The 25,270-nt window shown below is 31.4% G+C and overlaps 1 protein-coding gene across 5 annotated transcripts in view; it reads left to right on the top strand.

The window, feature by feature from the left end:
* The window catches only part of Odf2l (outer dense fiber of sperm tails 2 like), a 38,633-nt gene that overhangs the window by 8,748 nt on the left and 4,615 nt on the right, over positions 1-25,270 (top strand). For 3 of the 5 annotated variants that reach the window (XM_046443278.2, XM_046443279.2, XM_046443277.2), the window contains 11 exons: positions 825-887; positions 999-1,070; positions 1,645-1,761; positions 4,965-5,150; positions 8,275-8,384; positions 9,387-9,522; positions 18,511-18,621; positions 20,341-20,445; positions 22,585-22,743; positions 24,163-24,245; positions 24,329-24,491. In XM_046443278.2, coding sequence (XP_046299234.1) covers positions 825-887; positions 999-1,070; positions 1,645-1,761; positions 4,965-5,150; positions 8,275-8,384; positions 9,387-9,522; positions 18,511-18,621; positions 20,341-20,445; positions 22,585-22,743; positions 24,163-24,245; positions 24,329-24,491 — 1,305 coding nt within the window. The remainder of the gene's footprint in view (positions 1-824; positions 888-998; positions 1,071-1,644; positions 1,762-4,964; positions 5,151-8,274; positions 8,385-9,386; positions 9,523-18,510; positions 18,622-20,340; positions 20,446-22,584; positions 22,744-24,162; positions 24,246-24,328; positions 24,492-25,270) is intronic. The other 2 variants (XM_046443281.2, XM_046443280.2) reach the window with 1 other exon arrangement.

Genomic DNA, 25,270 nt, shown 5'->3' with positions numbered 1-25,270 from the left:
AATGCACTGATTAAGTTAAGGCTCTCAAAACCGAATCACTTCACCTCTGTATCCACTTGCATTGTCTCACACATGAGCTTTTGCTAGGCACCTCACATCTAAATCATAACAACCACTATTTTCTCAACAGTATTTATTAAATATAGGTTGAATAAAAAGAAATCTAAAGTTGAATTCCATGGACCTCTTACAGAGTCCAAGGTCAGATTTCATGAAACACCGAACCCTCTGAAATTGTGTGCACAATTTTGCATTGTATACATACATGTTGATGTGTTTTGGGATGAAAGAAATTCATAGCTTTTTCACTTTCTCAAGCAGGAGCCCTATCCTCAAGAGTGATATGTTTTATTTGTTTTTTAGGTTTTTATGGTATTTCAGTAAGGCTACTTGGAATAAATCACTACAAATTAGGGACTCTAAATATTTTTCTCTGGTCTCATTTTAAATGGCTACGTACAATTCCATTACTAATTTATTGTCATTTCTTAAGAAATTTCTTATTGCTAGAATTTAAAGTGTAATTTATTCCTGTTTACAGATAGCATTATGTTAAACTGCTTTTCTGTATGGGTTTTTTTTTTATATGTCATTGACCTATACTTCCTGAGATATTCTTTAGGGATTAATTTTAGTAAATTAATAAATTATGGACAAAAATTATTTGGAAAACTTAAGACAATCTTTCCCATGGCTAACTTAGAAATCTGCACAGTGCATAGTATTTGCTCATATGAATTTTTTGAATTATGCTTATTCTTTCTACTTTTTTATGTCGAGAATTATACTTTGTGAGCATTTATGATAAAATGCTTTCTTTACAGACAGGAGACAATTTACCAAGCATGTTATTACAGAATCTGACTGATAATGAAAGTGAAAATATTGTAAGTTTTTTTTCATTTTGTATTTTTGTTTTGCTTTTTTGCTACTTGACTTTATAAAATTAGCAATAGTAAATTGTGAAATTTCTGACTCTTACATTATTTTTGCTGAAGAATCTTAAGAAGAAGGTACTTGAAAAGGAGGCCTATATCCAAGAACTTTCTTGTTTGTTTCAGAATGAAAAGGTAAGCAAATTTTGAGCTTTTTATCTTAATTCATCATATTTTCTTAATATTGTCGCATTTTTTTATTTCTTCCCATCCTGATTCCATATTCTCAGAAATTGTGCAAGAAGTGCTTTTTGACAGTTCAGATTATTAGATTATTTAATATACTTTACAAGATTTACGTATCAAGTACACCATTTTAAGTTTTTGTTTGTTTGTTTGTTTGTTAGGGTTTTATTGTGTTTCAGTAAGGTTACTTGGCATAAATCACTACAAATTAGGGACTCATGATTTAGAATTTTGGAATTCAAATTAAGGAATTTTGGTATAAATAGTAGCATTTTAGATATACCTATAATTTTACTTATCAGGACAGATGGAAATATTTAAAAAGATAATTATTAGGAGACATCAAATTAAATGTGGGAAGAAAACTCCTGATTTTACATGAAATATAATGAGGCAGCAGTTTATGTAAAGCAGGACTTTGCTTTTTATCAGCTTTTTAGAGTGTCTTCATTTGTGGTAAAATTAAAGGTATTGGGGATTATAGCAAATAATGTTTTTGTTTGTTCTTTTTTCTCTGTTATAGGAAAATACTTTGAAAGCAAACCGTTTATCTCAGGCAGTGAAACTAGTACATGAAAGACTACAGCTCCAGATTCATAAAAGGGAAGCAGAGAATGATAAGTTGAAAGAATACATGAAGGTTATAAATTACTTAACTATTTTTTAAATTTAAGAGATAAAATTAATAAAAACTATAAAATCTATTCCTTAGTTATGAAATATAATAATTATAAAAGAATTCAATTTCAGTGTTGCCATGGGAAATCCATATTGAAGGTAAATCCTGATCATAAGATTCCTAGACCTTCTGACTTGGATCCAAATCTCAATATGAAAATGCCATTTCTTTTTAATACCTGTCTAGGAAGGATTTGTAGAAATTTAATTACTTTCAAAATCTTTCTCAAGATACAGTTAACTTATGTTTATTGTAGAAATTATGTAAAGTGTGGAAAAGATAAAGGAAAAAATATAAACAACTTTAAACCACCAAAACCAATGTTAATTTTTTGGTGTATATTATTCCAGTCTTTTTTTATATCTCTACATGTGTACATACATATTCTCACACATATTTAATAAACAGTCATTACATTTTTTGTTATTAATTATAATAATTTTAAAATTAGTTAATCTAGCTTTAATATTCAGATAATTGAGTAATTTTCTTGTTATATAACCTTGTAACCATAAAATTAAAGGGAATTTTTGTTTTAATTGTTCTGTTTGAATCACAATCACTTTGAGATAATTATTTCAAGTTGTCATCATGTATCACAACCTAACTCGATCTATTGTCATTATTTTTGACAAAGGCAAAGGAATAGTGGTCCCATCTCTGCAGAAGTATACAGACCCAAACTCCACCGAACATGAGTACTTCTAGTTAGAAGTCTGATTGCATTTAGACTCCTGACTCATACCAGATGTCTGCAACTGTGCAGCACATATTTCAAAACTGTGCTCTGGCCTTTAAAAGTTTTTTCTTTAATGACAAAAAGCTTTTGCCCTTCAAGAGGACATTGAGAATGTTTATGGAAGATGTAAATTTTGTTGCTTGTTTCCCCTTGCTTGCTTTTTTAAGCACCTTCTCCCTAGAGATCCTTGTGTCCTTTGCATTGGTATCCTAGGACACTGCAGATGAGGTGGATTTGGTATTGCAGTGCTCTGTTTGGTAAACACAAGAGAATAATTGTGAGTTAGTATGTCAGGTAGTTATCTGTGCCAATTTATGTCACACAATTTTTAATTATATGCTCAAAAGGTAGTTGGAAAGTTTTTTAAAAAATATTTCATTTAAAAATAAAATATTAAATTATTTTTAAAGTTAAGCTTAACAAACATTTTTTTATATCCATAATTTGGAGAAAGAAAATAAGGCTAAAATCCAGAGATTTTGCCATAACATTCTCCTAATACTTTGAGTTCACATTCATTTTCAAAAACACTACTGTTAAGAAATGATTATAAGAAGTTTCCTTAGGATATTGATTTTTCTACTTGCTTATCATACTTATTCTTTGTAATTTAAAGCATTAAGTAATCAGTGACCAGAATTTAGTTCTTTAATTTTAGGCTTAACATTTTGTTCTGTTTTACTTTTTAAGAGAATACAATGAATTTAGGTTGGAATAATCCTTGTTTTTTACTCTTCTTGAGTCTATTTGTTGAATTGGGTCCTTTAAGTGTATGTTGTATTTCTCCAAGAACTCTCCCAAAGATACTTTGAACCACTTTTTCCATCTAAATCTTTGTAATTTGGCAACTACCATTGAGATATTTTATATTTTTAGAAGATATAGAGAATAATTATATAATAGGCATCAGTATATAACTTTTGAACTATGTGTCCATTTGGCAAATGACTGAGTTGTTATTTTGAAATTGTAAAAATAATAGTTTTATTATACTCCTTTATAGTGCTTAAGTGTGAGATTTGGCAAAACTAGTGAGAAAATATGCTTGCAGCCACTTCAATTTCACTTTTTATGTGTAAACATTTTTTCCCTTGTGTAGCAACTCTTCATGGTGTGTGACTGACACCCTGTGGCTTTTTAGAGGAATGGCAATTGTATTTTCTGTGGATGTTCCTTTCTCTTTCCATGGACTTGCTGTTCTGCTCTTCCTTGTTTTTACCCAACTATTACAATGTTTCACTGGATTTGTTGTTGTTGTTGTTGTTGTTTTAGGTATGTTTTTGAAAACAATTCAACAACATGTTGCCGAATCTTTTAGTTTCCCCAATCTCTCTCCACAGGGGTCAAATCTAAAGATGTACTTCTTAATTTCTATTTTAAGTGAAAGTTAAGAAGCATAGTTTTTATTGATCATAAAGTTAAGTTGAAAAGCCCCATCTTTTACTGTGACTCCTCTGAATTTTTTTAATTAGAATAATTGTCTGAGAAATGGGAGAGACTAAAATCCACATTGTTTTTGATGTTACCTAGCTTTCAAACTGTAAAAGCATTAAAATCCTAAGTGTTTACATTCTCATATACTTAACACTCAAAAACTTTAAATACAATATCTTAAAACTTTTGAAATAAAAAAACAAAAGTTGTTATTCTGGATAAGATCTTTCTTCCACCTAGGCTATTATTCTGTCTCATTTTACCAAAAGATGTCAAAGAGATGGTCAAGCCTGTTAACACTCAGTGGATAGAAGCCAACCTTCCAATACCTTTTTACCTTTACTGACATTATGGATCTGATAGTCAGTAATTTATCTAAACATGTCTGGTCTTAAAATCAGTCATTACTTTCATAAATTTACAACTCTTTGAGTAAAACAGTAATTTTATTGTCCTTAATGTAGCTCTTTCTAGTGGCATGCCTCCTTATTCCAGCAAATTGAAATTTTGTAAATAAGTCTATGTTTATCTCATCTGTACCCTTCATAGATTTCCATCATATCTTCTTTACACTTTTATCTTTCAAACAGAAGAATATCATTATATTTGGGAAGCTACCACTTCCCTTTGAGCTTTGCATACCTATTATTTAAATCATTTCCAGCTCAATTATGCTTTCTAAAACTAGTTTCTAAAACTGGTACTTTGTGTCATGTTCTAGATGTGAACTAAAAAAGTGTCCTAGTTAATCACAGTTTAGTCTCTTTAATAATGTTATTAATTTTCCATAGGCTTAAATAGTTAAAATTTGCATTACTTAACTGGTTATAAAGAAGCATTGGTACAGTCTCCTTCACTATTTTCCTGTTTTGTAAATTTTATGATTAGTTGTTTTGATAAAATATATGTGGAAGGTAATATATGTGTTTTATAATGTTCATATGAACATTAGAGTTCTGAAATAATTTAATTGTTGCTAATACTTTTTTAGGACTTAGAAATCAAGATAGCTAAATGGAACTTGCAACTCAAGACAAACAAAGATGAGACTACAGCAGTGAAAGAAGCAAGTAGGCAAACAACTATAGCTCTAAAAAAGGCTTCTAAAATTTACAAACAAAGGCTTAATCATTTTACAGGAGATATTGAACACCTTACTTCTCAGATCAGAGATCAGGTAAGCATACATTTTTTTTACATAGATTTATGTACTTAATTTATGTTGTTAATGCCATGATGTGTAATTGTTTTATTCTTCTTTTAACACTATTGATAAATAGGAAAATCTTTACTTATCCTACTTGCTTTAATCTTTTATTCTGAAAGATTACATAAAATATCCAAATTTGCCTATTGGATTATATCAGCATTTCTTTGGGGACTTTACTTACAGGAATTGTTAAGTGTATCCTACATACATGCACATAAAGCTTCTGTAGCCCACTCAGGGTAAGGCTTCACACATGTTTCCCTTTGGAAAGTTACAGTGAACATTACTGTATTAAAGGCCTTGAGAAGGCATTCAGAAACACAGTGTACTGTGGTTATTGAACTAAGAGTTTCCCACATTTATATAACCACAGAACTCTTCTTTTGCCACAAAGCAACTCTTGGAACTGGTTCTGAGAAATATCAGTTTGGGGAAGTGCTGATTTATGTTATTAGACCATATGATTTTATTCAGTAATTTACTTCATTTCATCTCTGTAATGCATTTAAAACCATATGCTGACGTAAACACACCATGTGAAAGATATCTTTGTGTATAGTACAGAGTAGAAAAGTGGCCTTAACACTTTGTTGTTTTTGACAAATTGTTACATTTATTCAATTACCAACTAATTATTTTTTCTTATTAATGCACCACTAGTATCCCACCTCTGAAGAACTTAAGTTAGAATTATTAGAGGCTTTTAGAAGTGAAAACAGACCTATATAAAAGCTTCTTCAAATTAACAATATTTTATAAGTTCGTGTTAACATTTTAAAGTCTAATGTTTAAACCATATTCATTGGAATTTATCTAGATAGAAGGATTGGAAACAAGGTTTAAAGTCCAGAAGGCTGTAGATCTAGTTGATTGCTTGAAGGTATTCTTAAGTGGCAAAAACTAATTGAGTCGTTAACATTCTCCTCATGTCTTAGTGTAGAAATGCTCCTCCACTTGTGAACTCTGTGACATTAGATAAGGAACTTAACCTCTCCAAGTTTCAATTTCCTCTATCTGTATAATGATACCATTTATCTTACATGATAGGGAGAGATACATGAGAAAACATAGGTCAGCATACAGTATACGTACTGTCGAGACTACATTTTGCCTTTCTGTCTCCTTTCTTTTCCTCTAATGCATGGAGTTGGTGGAGTTTGTTTGTTTGCTGCTTCCTCAGGCTTTAATGTTCTCTGCCAGCTCATTATATTTGGTTCTTGTTTTAATCATTCAGGTTACTATATCTTCAGAGATACCTTCCCTGACTATTATAAGTTATCCTACAATAATTACTCATATTACTTTATGTTTTTTTTTCATTGCATTTATTGCCATCTCATTTTTTTGTGGTTGTCTCCTCTTCTCCCACCTCATCTTTCTTTTTTCTGTTTTCATCTACTAGAATATAAGTCCCAGATAGTATGAGCTTGTTTATCACAGTGCCCTGAGAATACTGTTATTTAAAATGTATCCCTTTAAGTCCAAAACATGAAGAGTTTAGCAACCGGAACTAAATAATCATTTAATAAGATGTCATCACACATTCATACAGTTCCTAAAATTTACCAGGTAGCACAGAGAAATCAAGGAGAGTGACGATTTGGAAGGGCTTGTGGTCTATGGTTGATAGAAAGTCACTAGTTACCCAGTTCAGAAGCAATTTCAATGCAGTAGAAGGAGGAGTGGAAGGGCTTTTGCTGTGTGTCTGCATGTTTATAAGAGCAGATGAAAGAAGAAAGGAGGATTTTGAAAGTGCTGGGAAGAACTGATCCTACATTTAGTACTTAGAGACTAGAATATTAAAAGTCTTGTAATTCTGCATACAGAAGAATTACCCATTTCCTTTTTTTGAAAATTACACAGGACTTAACTTGTTTCTAGTGGTTGAGATATGTGCCATTTCTTTAAAGCAAAGAAAAAAGGTAGGCCATCTCAAAAAGTTCTCTAAAAAGATAACTTCATCATTAACTGGTTTAGGAATGTCACACTAATTAAGTATCATACTACACACAAGTTATAGGTCACAATTATATATGTAATATATAAATTTCTTTTTATAATTAAAATTTTAAATATCTAATTTATAATCTTACATGGAATCACACTTTATAATGTATATTATACCTAACTTATACTTATGTTCAATTTCATTTTACACAAAATATGAAAATAGAATACTGTTTTTTTCCACCTACCAGAAATATTACCATGAAAAATATGGACAAACAATACCTTGCACATAATAGATGTTCAGAGTGCTTTTTCAGTGAATAGATGAATGAGGAAAGAATAGAAGGAAGCATCCATATTTTAACTGTTGGAATCATTGTTTCTGGGTCTTCTGATTTATAATTACTGACACTTGTACTCTAGTGATGTTTTTCTGTAGAATGTAGACAAGGGTAGAGTGGCTTCAGCTCTTTGGGTGAATTAGTGAGAGCTGTTCAACAGTTATTTTTTAGTGTTTGCTTTGTTCCAGGCACTCTCAAAATCATAGGCCTACCACAATGAGCAAAACAGACAAAAATCCCTACCTCAGGAAGCTCATATTCAAAATGGATTAGCCACCACTGCCACTTGCATCCCTTTGCTGACAGTAGCAGAACACTGGTTTAAAACATGACCAAGAGGGATGATGTCTAAAAACAGTGTGACATTATTATAACAAAGATAAATAAGCTGTATTATTAAATGCTATGGAGTTGTAGAATTGGGAATAGTTTCTATGTACACCATCTAGATGCTTATTTAGTTGTTTGCATGTTATGCATATGGAATGCAAAATGAAAAGTATAATAAGTAGAAAGGAAATTACCTTTGTAATTACAAATTATTGGTTAAAAATAGTTGCATTAACATCCTTTAAAATGTTAAGTTGGAACTGCCATCAATAAAAGATAGTAATATAGATACTTTTTTTAAAGTTTACTTTAAAATTTTACGGTATTCAAAATTATACACTAAAATTTTCTACAATAAAAGTTTCACACTTTATTGGAAGATTGTTTCACACTTTTATTGGAAGATATATATAGGACTCTTAACAAAATACTTTTAAAATACGAGATGAGTATTTTATGTATTTTTTTAGGAAGCCAAGTTGTCTGAAACGGTTTCAGCTTCTAATGCCTGGAAAAATCATTATGAGAAAATTGTAATAGAAAAAACTGAATTGGAAGTTCAGATCGAAACAATGAAAAAGTAAGAGAAGAATTTAGAATCTTTTTACTGTTTAGTATGAAGCATTTTACTTTCTTTTTGAGTTGTTGATTCTTTGATGTTTCTGTATTTCATTTAGTAAAGGTGTTAGCAACATGATTTATTTTTGTTATAATTCTGTAGTTTTCTTACTGTACAATAAAAAAAATAATCACTCATTATAAAAAGTGCATTGGTGTCCCAGTTTTATAATTTTGAACTTCATATTTATTAACTTCATATTAATTAGTACTTCATATTTGAGTATGTGATGTTATTTTTAGTAAATGTTAATACTATTTTTTCTTAAATGGAAATATTTTTCAAATAAGAATGTGTAAAAATATATAACAAACTTTATAACACAAATGCTCTGAAAATCCTAAAATTATTCCTTAATTAAAGTGACTTAAATGCATAACAGAAAATTGATGACTAAATAGTCATACATTTTATGCTTTGAAATTTACTACTGATAAACTAACAATAACAAACCCTTAAATTTTTTTTTTACTATTTTTGTTTTCTATGTGTTCTGTTCATTTTTATCATTGAAAACTAACACATATAATTTGCTTCTGAAGATGGGTTGCCTGATCCTTTCTTTCAACTTATCCCTAAAAGAGTATGTGCTTATGTACATATATACGAATGAGAGAAACAAACATGTATAACTGTGAATGATAGTTTACACATTTTATTGACTAGCAGAGAGATTGTTGTATAATTTTTTATTGGCATCATCAATGGATAGTTGATTCTAATCAAAGTAACTCTGGTAACCTAGTAACCTTCCAGATTTCCTCCCTTGCTGAGTTCTGTTAACTTTTTTGTGTATTTCCTGTTTGAAACAGTGCATCCTGGGTGTCTGTGTGTGTGCATATACATGTGTATATAAATATATATGCACGTATATTTATATATATTTCAGAAACACACTTAAGATATGTTACTTGAATGAAAACTTTTATAACTTTTATAAAATATATTATTGATTTTATAAAGGCAAATCACTAATCTTTTGGAAGATCTGAAGAAAATGGAAGTCCATGGAAAAAATTCATGTGAAGATATTCTTAGAAAACTTCACTCAATGGAACATGAAAGTGAAACTCTGAGTCTTGAAAACAAGGAATTGAAGGTACTAAGTGTGTGTCTGTCTGTTGTGTATTATGTAATGACAATTTCACTTAGTCGAAGTAACTTGAAGATTCTGCATGTTTGTTGCTCTGGCTCTTAGAGTATTACAGTAGACAACTGCTAAATCTGTCGTGTGTGTGTGTGTGTGTGTGTGTGTATGCATATGCTATATCCACACACATTTGTATATGTATCTATATATAATTGTTTATAGTTACATACCCAGATACATGTTTAAATTGTATTCAGCAGTGTAACATAAAGCTTATGAAGTTGAATAACTATCTCTTTGCCTCATCTTTAGGAAAATTTATTTACTCTCTAGTTTTAGCAATAAAGTGAATCATCCAAAATTACGTTAATGTGTAAGACTATGCTAAGTGTCATGGTTACATTAGAATATAATCTCAAGCCTGGTCTGTTTGAAACCAGAAAGTATGTTCTTGGCTGCTTTATAATCAGAAAGAATTTTCCAACTGAGTCAAATCCAAGGGGTGATTGATTTGTATTTGTACCAGAGAAGAGAAGGGGAAGAAATTTTTGTACTTTCCTGAGAAATAAGAAGTTGAGTTCTCAGTCACCAAGAGATACATGTAACCAGATGCTGGCACTATGAATTTCAGTTTCATAATACTACTTTTGGAGGACAGAAAATAATCATTTTGAACAATGAAATAAAGTTTGTGTGTATAGGATAAATAATATATTAGCATAATATCCAACACAAGTACATTCTAGAGAGACTTGTTTTTCTGTGTTTATAACAGTGTAATTTTATTATAGCATTTACGATTACCTAATAGATATAGCAATATAGATTTATTCTGTGTATTAAGATGTATATTATAATTTATGTGGTACTTGGAGAGGAAAAGATTTTTAATGTTAAAAGAGAAGTAGTACTAAGACCGTTTTTTGTGTGTGTGGTACTAGGGATTGAAACCAGGGGCACTCTACCACCAGCCCTTTTTATTTTTATTTTGAGAGCAGGTCTTTCTGGAACTTGTTCCTCCTGCCTCAGCCTCTCAAGTCACTGGAATTACAGGTTTGTGCCACGATGCCTTCCAAACTTACATTTTTAAAGAGCTAAGTGATTTTTTTCATTATAAATGTATTCATTTCTTTTTCTTAGAAAAAAATATATGATTGGCTGTTTAGAATTATGTAAACATTACATAAAAAATGCAATTGACTGATTTTATGAATTTGTTTATGAGAAAATATATAGAAGATTTAAAAATTATCACCAAAGAAAATTGCTTTAATAAAATGATGGTATTTCATGCTTTAAGTTTCATAATTGTTATTTAAAAAGATTATTTCCAGAAGGGATTTGGATACAAATCAAATATCTTTTACTCTTTCTAAATTTTCTTTCTTCATATCTCTAAAACATCATGTACTGGAGAGAGAATTTAATCCATTGTAAATTTTGGCATGTTTTCCTAGGGCCAATCTATTTTTTAGGTACTGTGGTATACAGTAATTAAATGTTACTTACTGTGTATGACAGAAAGGTGGCTGTACCCAGGCCAGAAAGATCCTTTCCCTATGTTGGTTTATAATATTGATCTTTCCTCACCTTGATTTTCAGTCTCCTTTAAGTCAGTGGTCAAGGTCAGGCTCTCATAAAGCTCAAGGCCATTTTGTTCCAAGTAGAGAGATTTAATTTATTTGAAGGAGGACTTGAACTTGACAGTGCAACAGCCTGTGGTCCTTTGGGAATGAATGGAGGAAGTGTTAGGAATCTAGTTGATACATGTGACAGGAAGTAGCAAGGTTCTACTTTTTTCACCTTTAGCTTATTTAGAAATATCATTATTTTGGCTACATTTGGTAAAGAAAGGTTTTTTAAAATCAGAGTTATAACTCACATAAGTACTTAACTTTTTTTTTAATAGCAGTGACATTCAGAATTAGTAAATTCTCTAAACAGAATTTTTCTCTCAGAAAATTCTGTAAGTTCATTGTTTTAGGTATATGGATTTCTTATTTTCTTTATAAAAGAAATTTAGTTATTTAGTGCATAGCTCTACTCTTCATTATTTAGTATTATCTTCTGAGGGAAGAATACATATTCATTATAGCAAACTTGGAAACTATGGAAATACAGAAGGAAAAGAACAAAATAACTATTGATTCCATATATCCTGAAGATAATCACATTTTGTAAAATTTGTTTTTATTCCATAGTTGTCACTAAATATGTCTTGCTTTGTTCAATTTAAAATGGAAAATATATTACAGAAGAGTAATATATTTACACTTAATATTAAGTATAAACTTAACACTAAGCATCCTTTGTAATTGCTTTGTGATATGTATTCCCTTTGTGATATGTATTCCCCTAAATCACATTTACATTATTCTCAATTTTTTAACTTTTACAAACAATGCTCTGATTCTTTTTTTTTTATATATATATAAAGGTTTTGTTGTTGTTGTATTTTCTTTAGCTTAGATTCCCACATGTGGGATTACTGGGTCAAGGGATATAAACATTTGTAAAGATAGCTTTGCCACATTTTTTTCTCAAAAAATTAGATCACTAACAATGTTATTAATTCTCTATACTTTATCAGCACTAGAAATAAAATCTGTTGTTTATAACTTTTACTAATTTGAGAGATAAAAATGATATCAGTGGTTTTAATTTGCAGTTCTTCGAGAAGCTAGTTTTAAATCTCTAAACAGTTACAATTTTGGGCTCTTCTGGTGGTTATCTGTATATCTCTAAACCATACACCATAAGTATTTTGTCTTATCAAATTTAGTCACTTATATTGACTTTTTAATTAGTAGGGCACTAACAAAAATGACTAAATACTCAGACAACTTAAAAAGACATGTTAAATTCCTCATATAAAAACACTTAGTAAATACTTACTTAGGAAAGTCAGGTTAGATTCATTCCACTGTCTTTCCTATTCCTATCCCTATCCCCACTCCCGTACTGTCATTTGCCTTTGTCTAAACCACAGAACTTCTGTTCTCCTACCCCTTTTTTTTGTGTTAGCATCCATGTATCAGAGAGAACATTTGACCTTTAGTTTGGGGGGATTGACTTATTTTACTTTATTATTATTATTTTTTTTAATAAAGGTGGGTTGATAGAAGAAGTTTTTAAAAAGATTGTTTAAAAAAAGATTGTTAGGGACACAAAATTCTTAACATAAGGGCAAAATGCAATAAACACTTCCAGGACAGGGTTTATAACCACAGAAGGAAGAGGAAGAACCTGGGGCATATTGGCTTTATGTACAGTGCATCTCTAGGTGTGTGTGCATGTTTAATTGCGTTTGTACATTTTAATTCAGCTCATGTTTTTTTTTGATGTTGCAGACTATTATAAGCTGGAAAAAAATGCAATAGAACAAAAATGACTTCTTTTGTCACACTGGCATCATTCCTCTGCTTTCTAGTGGGGCGGGGGGGGGCTTCACTGGACAGATGTGAAGCACAAAACAGATTATATGCATTGACTTCCTATTTAGTAAGGGTACTGATGTCTACTTTTCCCTTCATCTTTTTTCTCTTTTCACCTCCCGGTTTCTTTTGATGTTGCCAGTACTGTTAATCTTGACAATTTGTCCTGTATTCTTAAATTCTCTTTGTATGGATTAATTCTAAACACAGACAACAATGAATACGTAATTGTTCTTTAATTACACTGTCAAATAATCTTTACAAGTTTTTTTCTTTTCCAGCTTTTTAATTTTTCCTGGAATTTCCAAATGTCTGCTTGTTGTGCTCTTTGCCCTTATCATAGCCTTGTTTTTTCCTGAAACTCTCATCATGTTTCTGTTCTCTGAAGAACCTGTTTTCCCTTGATTCTTCTACTTGAGACCCTCTGTCTTCCTGTTTTGATGCTCATGGGTTGGTCTCCAGGCCTGCTGCCCAGAAGCTGTGCTGGACTTTGGCTGCTCTTATGGTTCAGCTGTTTCCTGGATCTGATGATGTCTTTCTTGTTATTCCTCATTTTTTTTCAGAAATATACCTTTTTAAAACTTTCCTTTAAGAAAAGGGAAGTAAACATAAAGTTTTTTACATGTCTAAAAAATGCCTTTATTCTGTCCTCATTTTGGTCAATGATTTCAACTATAGAATCCTAAAGGGAGATGAATTTTTACTCAAAGCTTTGATGGCTTTGCTTTTTTATCTTCTAGAGTTGCTGGTGGAGAAAATCTGTTGACAGTCTGATTCTTTCCTTGGTAGTGACATTTTTAATTGAAGTTTTTTTAAAAAAATCCCTTTATCCTTGATGTTTTGGAATTTCAAACACATTTTCTAGGTATGTTGTCTTCTTGTCCACATTGCTAAGTACTTTATTGATCTTGTACATACAAAGATTAACATCCTTTTGCTTTGGAAAATTCTTGTATTATTTAATTGGTAATACCCTTGCTCCTTTCCATCTTTTTGAGTCTCTATTACTAGATGTACTGCTGATAGTACTGATGATTTGTTGTTCCTACTGGATCAGTACTGTTTCTACATCTCTGGTTTTTGTTTAATGTTTTAGGAGATTTCCTTGATTTTTATCTTTCTTACAAAATTTTAATTTCCAAGTTTTCTTTTTTTTCCAAATGGGGTAGTCTTTTCGTGTTGCCCAGGCTTTGGCAACATGCCTTGTGCCTCAGCTTCTAGTATCTAGGACTGTAGGTGAGTACCACCGCTCAAGAATGTCTTTTTAGTGTTCTTTGAGTGTTCCTATCATCAAATATCTGAAAATACTTATGAGAATAGTTTTTTCACTTTCCCAATTTATTTTTTCTTCTGGATCATGTATTTTTCTTTTTATCTAAAAAATTATTGAGATAAGAAATGAAACTTTTAAAAAAAAGAAATGAATCTTTTTTTAATTGGGGTCTTTTTTTTCATATTGCTCTCTTTATTCAAATATCTGGTGGCACTTAAGAATTTATAAATGAGATGATAGAAACACTAATGAGAAAATAGACAATTAAAAGCCAATCTGAATATGTGGTTAGTCTTTATTCCTTGACAGATATTACTTTACTTTCTCAGCTGTTGAGGAACTAGCGGTTTCCCTGGTAGCCCTAAAATAATGCTATAACCATAGGCATCTTTACTCTGGGTCACCAACACCATTCTTCTGTTCTGGTTCTCCCCAGAAAGGTAACTCAATTTCTTTAGAGAAGAACCTTCATTGTTTTTATTTCTTCGGAGGTAAAGGCCTGGTTGTAGGCATTCCTTCTTGAGTATGGCAGAGGGATATTAGTGGTAGTAGTGGTTATCATTCTCTTCCCAGACTTTGAATTAATCCTTTTAACACACATTCCACTCTTGCCCTCAGCACTGTGCCTCTCTAGATTATACAGGTACATGAGCTTCCTCCTTAGCTGTATTCTTTCCTGCTTCATTAATCTGTCAACAGTTTTCCAGAAGCGTCAAAAATATTTTTTTGTTTCATGGCTCATGGTCCATTCTTTTTAAGTGGATTTGTAAACATTATTATTTCTATATTAGCTTTTTCTTGGGAAGGAAGGGAAATAAACAAATGTGGTCTCTAAAAGAAGATTCTTTAATTCTATTTAATCTAGGGTATACTCTCTGATAAAGCACATTAATAATCTTTACCCAGGAAGATCACACAGCTAGTTTAGTGGAATAGTAGGGATTAGAATTTGGATGAAGGAAGGAAGAAAATACTGCACACAACCTTGCTGATATTTTATAATTACAAACTTGATTTCTCTCATCTTCTAAATTACATGGACTTTGCTAGAATATATGGAAACTTCAGGAAACAAAATACATGAACACCTCTAGGAAAGAATCTTTTGTATTTCAGCAAGTCTTATATTTGCTAAGATTCAACTTCACTGTCTCTAACAGAAAACCAAATAAAGTGGTTTAAATAAAGTGGGAGTATATGTTTGTTAAGTAAAGAAGTCCATACTTGACAGTTCAGAGTTGGTATGTCATTGGATACCTTAACTTCTTTTTAACTCTGTTGTGCCATCCCTGGACTGTGACTTTTATCTTCATAATTCAAATGGCTTCTAGAACTCCAACCAACTCCAACTTGTTGATAAGTTTCAAGCAGCAGGATGGACAGGAAAAAAAAAAAAAGAATTACCTCTGAAAGTCTTATATGACTTGACTTTTTAACTTATTTAGATACATGACCCTTTCCTTTAAAGCTTAGATCAAATGCCACTTCCTTCTGAAGTCTTCCTAGTGAGGATGAATCTGTCCTTATAAACTACCATTTTTGTGTGCACAGGTGCTCAAGGAAGGTGTAGCATAGCTTCAGTGCTCAATCAATATTTGTTGAATGTACTTAAGTTGCTTTATCCTTATTATTGTTTATTATATCCTTCCAAGGGAAAGGACTAGGAGGAAATTTTGTTAATTATAAATCTGTTTTAGTCACATGATAATGAAATTAATTTTAAGTTAGTAGTTATTGAGTTCAAGTTTATTTAGGCATATTCTGTTAATAATTCAGAAACATGTATTTTTAAGGCATTATTCTTGAGATTTTTGTTTAGAGAGAATGTCTAGGAATGTTTGACATATAATGGAAAATTGCCTAGATGTTTAATTTTATTTGTTTGTTATTCTTAATTACATCTATAAGATGTTTAATTGTTATTCTTAATTACTTGAGAATAGTTTTAGATTTTAAAATTTTAAACAAGAAGCTTACTGATATTTCTGCGATGGTCTACCAATCTCCTCTGTTAAAAACAACCAAAGTTTATTTGCAGGGGTTATAAAGTTTTATTTGTTCATTATATATAGTTGGAAAAATAGAATGGCACAAAAGGAAAAAAATAAAAAACACTTGTGATTTCACAAGTGAAAAACAACTGAAGTTAATATTTTGGCGTATATCATTTTGTATATTGTTTATATATATTACTTTTGGTAATATAATTTTTCACTATTATAAATAAAAATGTCGTTTCTTTGGCTTTTTTGCACACCTGTTTTCTTAGAATAAATTTTGAGAAATGAAATTATATGGTCAAAATAGAAGACCACTCTGGTTATATATTTCCAAATTGCATCATAAATATATCTACAATTGGCAAAAGAATCCCTATACTTTTTCCAGTTGTAGGCAATTAAAAGTACTAATTTTAAAATGAATCTCTCCAAATTTGTTAATCTCATTTAGTAGTTATTAGGTAATGTCAGTCTTGTAACCTTAAATACCATCCAAATGCTGAGAGTTCTCCAATTTATACCTCTAGCCTAGAACTTGCCTTGGAATTCCACACATAAATTCTGTTGCCTATTTGTCATTTCCATTTGGTTATTTAATAGATGTCTCAAAGTTATCATGTCCAAAATGAAAATCTTTGCTATTTCCCCATATCATTCATTCTGTGGTTTTCCTTATCTCAATCCTTTCTTTCTTTATCTCATCTTTTCTCTCATACCATACTTCCAGTCTATCAGCAAATCTTCAGATATATCCAGTATTTGGTCACTTCTCACTAGCACCAGTGTCTTTACCTTGAGTCAAGCCACCATTATCATCATTACCATGACATCCTGACCATTCTCCCTGCTTCTGCCCTGGGCTCTGCAGGCAGCATTCAATGTAGCAGTTGTCAGACCATGCCACTGTTGTGCTCAGACACTTTCCCTAATGGTATCTTGGTTTCTAGAGCAAGCAACTACATGATATCACCATCTGGCTCTCTAATCCCATCTCCTTCCACTCCTTCCACTCTCATGTTTTCAAAGATAATTGTGTAATTCACATCCTTAAAAGATCACAGTGCTTCTCTTCGGAACAAAGGGCAGGCATACTTACTGCCTACTATGATATTTGGGTTTTCCAAACTCAGGTTTGTTGTCCAGTAATACATTCCACAGCATATGCAGTTGTTATCTGGCCATCTTTGTTTTGCCCTGTGGGATCTGGGGCTCAATAAACTGATAAAAATGCTGACAGTCTTGCCACTTTTATTGCTGTGAATAATAAAGTCCTCTCTCTGAGATTAGGAGTCTTGTGTCTTCTGCTAGCATCCATGAAACTGTGATAGGCTAATGATAGGTAAGCTTTCATGGAGAATAAAATCTCAGATCTTTACAATTCTTCATAACTTATTTTGATTTTATGTTCAGTAGGGTTGTTACCATTCTAAAAATCAAATACATTTTTGCCTGAATCTTGGGGAAAATGTTTAAATTTGGGTTTTTAAAAATATGCTTAATCTTCAACTCACTTGATGCTTCTTTATAGTGTTGGGCTGAGGCAAGTAGTTAACATGTTTTATTCCTAATAATCATTTATCTCATTTATTTATGGACCTATGTTATCATATTGATTTAAAAATTCAACATTATTTATCATATACTTAAGTGTAATTTTTATATATTTTTCTTTTTCACTGTCCTTTGTATTCTTATATTAATATCAATAATTTTAGTTCTTTACACATTTTAATATTTAATAAGCATTGACATTATCCATTTAGTATTCCCGTCGAAATTGTACTGGTGGGCTGGAGTGGTGGCTCAGTGATACAGCACTTGCTTAGCATGTGTGAGGCACTGCGTTCAATTCTCAGCACCACATATAAGTAAATAAATAAAATAAAGGTCTATGAACAACTTTTAAAAAATTGTACTGTTATTTCCCATTTATCTTCCATGTAAATTTTAATTAATTTTGTCATATCCCCCCAACTGTTATACTTTTGAAATTATAAAGTGTTACATTAATTTAAAAAGAACTATCTTGTCAAAATTATTCCTGTCTTTTTGTCAATAAATTTTTAAAAAGTTTTAAGAAATATGTGACCTATGCAAGTCTTATTAAATTTTTTCATAAATATTAGTCACTAACTTTTCAAAATTCCTAAATTTTAGATGGTAATCTATATAATAAAAATAATTATTTTATTAATTTTGTTGATAAATGAAGTATTTTTTAATAATTCTGTAACACTGGAGTATAAATGTATTCTAATAGCTTATAAAGTCTATTATATATTCCTTCTAGGGTACACTTGCTGCTTTGGAGGACAAGGTTGTTTCTGTTGAAGAGGAACTCTTAGAATTACAGGAACTAGAAAACCAACAGAAAACCCTTATTGAAGTGTATAAAACTCAGGTGACCACTGCATCTAGTTTCAAATTTGTTAAAATTGGTAGACAATTTAGAACACTATATTTTATTTGTGATCTAAATAAACAGAAATGAAGAGGTGGGGCTATTATTTTGTGATATATTATATACCCCAAATGTTTCTTAAGGTCCCAAATACTTTTATAGATAGATGATTTGCTAATACCTAATTCAAACACTGCCTGTGGGTATATTGGATATTCTTAAAAGTAAATATAAAATTAATTCATAGGCAGAATGTGAATTTTTTTTTATTTTTTAGTTATGAGTGAACACAATGTCTTTATTTTACTTTATGTAGTGCTGAGGATCGAACCCAGTACCTCTACCTCTGAGCCACAACCCAGCCCAATAATGTGAATTTTAATGTAAAATCTTATTAATCTTGATTATATTTGGTTTCTCATCTTATATATTTAATGTTATCAACTTACAATAATGATGCCCTTCTAGGGTTATTAATGTCCAACATTTCATCTTTCCTAATAAAAGTATAATTCAGATTTATTCGTGTGAAAGACCTTGAAAAGAGCTTATGACAATGTATGTGAAATAAAGCACATATTTAATAGTAATTTGTAGAAAAACTTTATGTTTTGGAAATATAGTATTCTGCTTCATGGAAAAAATGAAACTTTTGTAGATTTTTCCAAGATGAATAACAAACTGGTCCAATAAAGATCGTTCTCTCTCTCTCTTTTTTTTTTTCTTTTGGCATTAGAGATTAAATCCAGGGGCACTTAAGCACTGAGCCACATCCCTATCCTTTTTATTCTTTGAGACAAGAGTCTTGCTAAATTACGTAGGGCCTCACTAAGTTCCCAAGTAGAGCTTTGAAATTGCAATACTCCTGCCTCAGCCTCCTGAGCTGCTGGGATTACAGGTTTGTACCACTGTTCATGGCTCAATAAAGATCCTGAATTTATTGGAAAAAAGAGTTTGAGTTAAAGAGTAATGACAGGCTGAGGGTGTAGGTCACTGGTAGAGCACTTGCCTAGCATATACAAGGTCCTAGGTTTGGTCCTCAGTACCACCTTAAAAAATAATAATAAAAAGAACAGAAAGAAGATAATGAATCAAAGGGAAAAAGATTAAGGTAGGACAAAGTATATGCAAGTGGAAAGGAGTTTCATGCATCTGGATGGATTAGATGGTAAAACGGAGTTGAAATATCCAGTTAGAATATTGTAGGCAGGAGGAAAGAATGGAGTCTATGAAGACAGTGGATCTGTTATTGAGAATGTCATCTGGGTCTTCCACTTGGTTGTTCAGATTTAATCCCTCAGCAAGAATACTATGACTGAGTTACCATAGAATTTAATTACTGAAGTGCTCACCTATTTTTTGAGCAGATTTTCATTTGGTAGGAGAAATTATTGGATTGAAAGTTGGTTTGGACTGGAGACTAATACCTTAAAGTAACTTTTACCTGAAAATCTCTGTAGTTTTCAGAGTTCAAATGAAGGAACTAGAAGTATTGAGGGAAGAAAGGTAAATCCATAAAAGAATTGTGGATTAGAGTAGAGCATTGAGCAATTTCATATTTAAAGAAGGAATAGCATTAGATAGATAAACATACTGAGGGAATTGGTAAGAAAATTATGATTTATTTAATATGAAAATCCAGATTTTTAGTTTTTATTCATGCTATAGTCCTAATAATTAAATAACACATGGTACTCTAATAATGCATTTTATTTTTAGGTACAAAAGTTGCAAGAAGCGGCTGAAATGGTGAAAAGCAGGTGTGAAAGTTTGCTACAAGAAAATAATCTAATGACAAAAAACAAAAATAAAAAATTAGATGAGGTACTTTGAAATTTTGAATTGTAAAATAATATTTATATATTTTTTTCTCTGTGAATGTTATACAAATTCTTTCATTTTGGTCATTTTCTGTGGTTTTTACCTAGGAATGGTCTGTTCTCAGTCTCTGTAGGAGTTTTTTTTCCTGAGGAAGTAATGTTTCTTCCAGACTTGAAATGTTGTTTGTTTATGTGAATGTTTTTTCACTTTTTTTTCTTATGATTTAAGAAATAGCATAGATGTTTATTATTTTCTGATACAGAATCAGACTTAAACTTAAAAATCTGATTACCATTGAGATTTATCAGCCCATAAAATGCAAACTAATCTCACTTTTTTTTCTGGTTATAATTTTTTTTTTTTTTTGGTGTCTAAAAAATTACAAAGTAAATACTCTCTGCTAAATGCATTTTTTGAAGAAAAATGATACCTTTTTTAAAAAATCGTCATTTCCTTTTATTTGCCCTATTGCAACAGAATAGGGGAAGGCCAGTGTTGGCAAGTGAACATGTTTTTGTGAATATTTCTAAGTTTTAAATGAAACTGCATCCCTTTTTAGAGTTTCATGTTGTTTTGGTAAGGAAGCTGTTAAAGTTGTCGGATGGTAACTCCTGGTTGGAGAGGTTGTGGAGTTAGTGGTCAATTCCAGCTGGGTGTAATAAGGTTTTTCTCTCTGGGTTGCTCCCATATTTGGGTTTCTCAATCAAATGAGACACCACTGGAAAGAAGAAATAAGCCAGAGCAGGCAAACTGCGTTAAACAGAGGTAATGGATAGTAACCCATCCAATGCTCAACTTACCAGTTTCTTAAAATTATTTTTCATCTATTTTTAGCAGACAGCATTTATGTCTTTTGGTCTCCTTCTCAGGAGATATTTCCAATGAAAATGTTTCCTCTTTAGCTAGGCAGCATTGTAAGAAGTCTATTTTAAAAATCTGTGTTTAAGGGCACAGAGGGCAGAAACTTGTGTTTTTTCAGCTACTGTTTTTTTCTTTTTTTTAGTTACTGATCTACAACCACAAAAGTAATTTTGTTTTTAAATTAAATCTTCTTTTTCCTTTTCAACTAAGTTTCCTGGTTTTCTCTTGGATCTTAGGTGTTTTGGGGATATAGAGTATGCTTTCTTTATGTTTTCATCTTTTGTAATCAAGGCTGCCAGATGCTGCATAGAGGTTATAGGTGTTCCCTTTCTCAGGGAAAGAGTCGTACTCGTGGTTTTCCTCCTTATGAGCACCTAAATGCCAAATCTGGCTATTTTTTTAAATAATTAACAGTATGAGCATTTTATTTATTTGTTTGTTTGTTTGTTTGTTTTAAAAAGCTTCTCCCTCAGAGAGAGAGAGAGAATTTTAATATTTATTTTTTAGTTTTTGGCGGACACAACATCTTTGTTTGTATGTGGTGCTGAGGATTGAACCCGGGCTGCACACATGCCAGGCGAGCGCACTACCGCTTGAGCCACATCCCCAGCCCAGTATGAGCATTTTAAAGATTGTTTTGAGTCACCTGTCCACAAAACTGCTTCAGAGAAGAACTATAGGATGCAGGTTTTAATATAGATTGGGGTTAATATAATACAGATGAAATCAGAGAAATATGTTCATTGTAACCATGATCAAATAAGTCAAGTGGAAGCTCATATTGTCTTGAAGTAACATACAGTAAACCCACCAATTTGAGCCACAATGAGTGAACCAGGGTTGCTCTCTTTTAGTTAAATATCTGAGTTATAAGATTGAATGACTGAAAATGACAATTACTTGATAGGCTGATAGTAGAAAATGGAAAAGTAGTATACCAATTTTACTAATATTAACATCTATGCACAAAATGACAGATGTCAAAAAGTTTGCTTTCCTAAGTAGTTTAAACACCCTCTTCTCAAGCTAATATCATATTTGTTTTCTTAACAAACCTTTTGGAAATTAATAAAGGACCAATCCATTTTTTAGTTTTATGTTCTTATGTAGAATTAATATCTAAATTAATATTTGTTCATACTTATTTTGTTTAAATATTGTTGTTTAAAAACATTATACCTAAAATACTTATTATATAACATTTATCTAGCATTTAAAATAATAAGAATATTAATGCTAAATGTGTGATCTTGCACTTATTTCTCCTAATGCCGCACTCAGATGAGAGGCCAGATGGAGTCTCATCTGAAGGAGGTAGAGCATATCCGTGATTCCTTGACGGCGGCTGAACGGAGGCTTCAGGAGTCTCAGGAGAGCCTGCAGCACTGCAAGGCGAAATGTGCAGACCAGGCACACATCCTTAGGGAGCTTCAGGGCCAGGTGTCCAGCATTTGTTCTGAGTTTTGCAAGATGTGTTAAAGGAACACTTGGAGTGAATTCACCAGTTGAGGGCACTCATGTCAGGGATTGATTTTTCATTTCCATCTGCCTCTGTTGATAAAATGTTTTCATGAAATACCATAATATTATGTTATATGCTGTACTTTAAGTGCTTTATGGTAACAAATTCGTAATTAAAAATCAGTAACTTAGGCTATTAGTGCAAATCTATATTTAGATATTGGCGGATATGGTAATTGCATGAGGCAAGAGCAAAGCTATGCTAATGTAAATGTTTCTTGGTATCAGGATAAGGTGAATTATTGTAATTTGCCTTTAAATGATTGTAATTTACCTTTAAATTATCATGCTTTTGAGTAGAATTGTGCATCACATTTATTGGCATTATTTTCAATTCTTTTATTTTTTCCATACTTTTTAACCAATCAGAACACGGATCAGGTGTGTCCTTTTTATAATCACACAGCCATTTCCTAGCTCAGTGCCTCGCACATAAAAGCACTCAAGTATTTTTGAATGGGTTAATTTTTTTTTCAAAGAAGCACATCCAAGGATGGTAGCAAATCTTTTTTTCCCCTTGCAATATAGTTATAGGAAGAATTCATTCTTGTCTTCCAACTGTATATTTTCATTTTGAAATGAAATGCATCCTGTTTATTAAAACATGCAGACAATATTTTGTGAACTTAAATTCCTGAGAAGAGATTTTTCTAGGAAAATGTTAAATTATATTTATTTAACCTAAATTACTAGTTGAAATTATGAGAAAAGATTTTTTTTTTAATTTTCAAAGCTTTTTAAGCTACTTAAATCAGTCTTTGAAACAATAGGAAGAATTTTTTTTAATTTTTTAATATTTATTTATTTTTATGGTGTTGGGCATGGAACTCAGGGCCTCACCCATGGCTAGGCAAGCTTGTATACCACTGAGCCACAGCTTGGAAGATATTCTGTCTTGGCATGGGCATATGTATATTTGATTTATTTTGCTTCTCAGAAGAGTATGGTTTTTACTTACAGTTACAAATTCACAGGTAATAAATTATCAGCATCGTTAAATGAAATATAAAACATAAGAGAAACTAAGTAACAATTAAATAAGTAAATTAATACTGTGTAATTCTCCCATATTTTAATTGCTATCAACCAGAAAATTTTCAGTTGATTTTTTTCCTATTATATACACATTGTGTTTGTTTGTTTGTTTGTTTTAAACCTAACCAGGAATTTAAGAATTTGTATTTTAAAAATGTAACATTTCTTGGTATCTTTCTGTATAGAAGTAATAATAATTTTATATATCTTGTTTTTTTTTTGTTTTAACAATAAAATATTTAGATTTCTTTGGTAGTTGATTATAAAGAAAATAACCAAGAAAGCATATTTTTTTTCTTCTAGATTGATGAAAATCACAGTCTTCTAAAGCTTTCTCTGGAGGAGGAAAATTATCTAATTCAGTTAAAGTGTGAAAATCTTAAACAGTAGGTATTAAATTGACTTAAAATTGGTGTTGCATTTTTTTCCTGAACTCTGTAATTTAAAAATATATATTTTCTGTAAAAAGAAAATTAGAACAGATGGATGCAGAGAATAAAGAGCTTGAGAAGAAGCTGGCAAAACAAGAAGAGTGCCTTAAGCACAGCAATCTGATGTTTAAAGAGAAATCTGCAGAATACACAGCACTGGCCAGGCAACTGGAAGCTGTTTTAGAAGAAGGAAGACATAAGGTACAGATGTCCTTTATTTATAATCATTTTAATTAGTTTGCCAAAGAGTCCTCTTTTTAAATAGTTAGTATTTCCTGTTGCCAGACTTGTCTTTATCCTGATGACAGGGTAAAGGGAACAATTGTATTTTTGTTCTTTACCCAAGGATTCTTTTGAAGAAAAACATATATCATTGGTCCAGGGTTACCCCACCAGGTAAATGGCTGTGTGGCCAGTCAACAGGCTGAGATAGGAAGTATTTTGAAGGTACAACTCTGCCCCCCATTCTCTTTTAAAAATATAAAATCAAGTTAAAGGGAAAATAATTAAAAATTTTGTTCCAGTCAGGATCTGGTGAGCTGTAAAGCTCAAGTCCTTTTTGACAAATATTTGTGTATAAATAAATAAATACATTCAAGAATTAAATTATAGTTAGATTAGCATTCCGCCTAAACTAATGCTTTCCTGTGTGTCAGGCAGTCTGCTAGTCCTTGAGAGATAAAGGTGGAAAAACCCCACCTCAGTTCTCAGCACACTCTGCTTCAGCACACTTCAGCCTCAGGACTTGTAGAGACTAACACTTGGCTCTCAAATGCCATCTTATGTGTAGGTACTGTAACAGGGCATGTTCAGGGAACACTGGAAGGTGTGCTTACCTCAGTCTGGAAGGAGAGGGAATGATTCAGAAAGTCTCAAAAGGAGAAGTGAGTTTTTCACACTTAAACAATAGTTTGAATCTTGAAAGAACAATGGTAATTTTTGGATTCCAAGAGGAACTAGGTTTAAATGCTGGTTCTGAC

Source organism: Marmota monax, unplaced genomic scaffold (assembly GCF_021218885.2).
Source record: "Marmota monax isolate L192 unplaced genomic scaffold, Marmota_monax_Labrador192_F-V1.1 WCK01_AAM20220418_F8-fsc00046, whole genome shotgun sequence".
Lineage (NCBI taxonomy): Eukaryota > Metazoa > Chordata > Mammalia > Rodentia > Sciuridae > Marmota > Marmota monax.
Note: the sequence above shows the minus strand (reverse complement) of the source record. Positions and strands in the feature narration are given on the sequence as shown.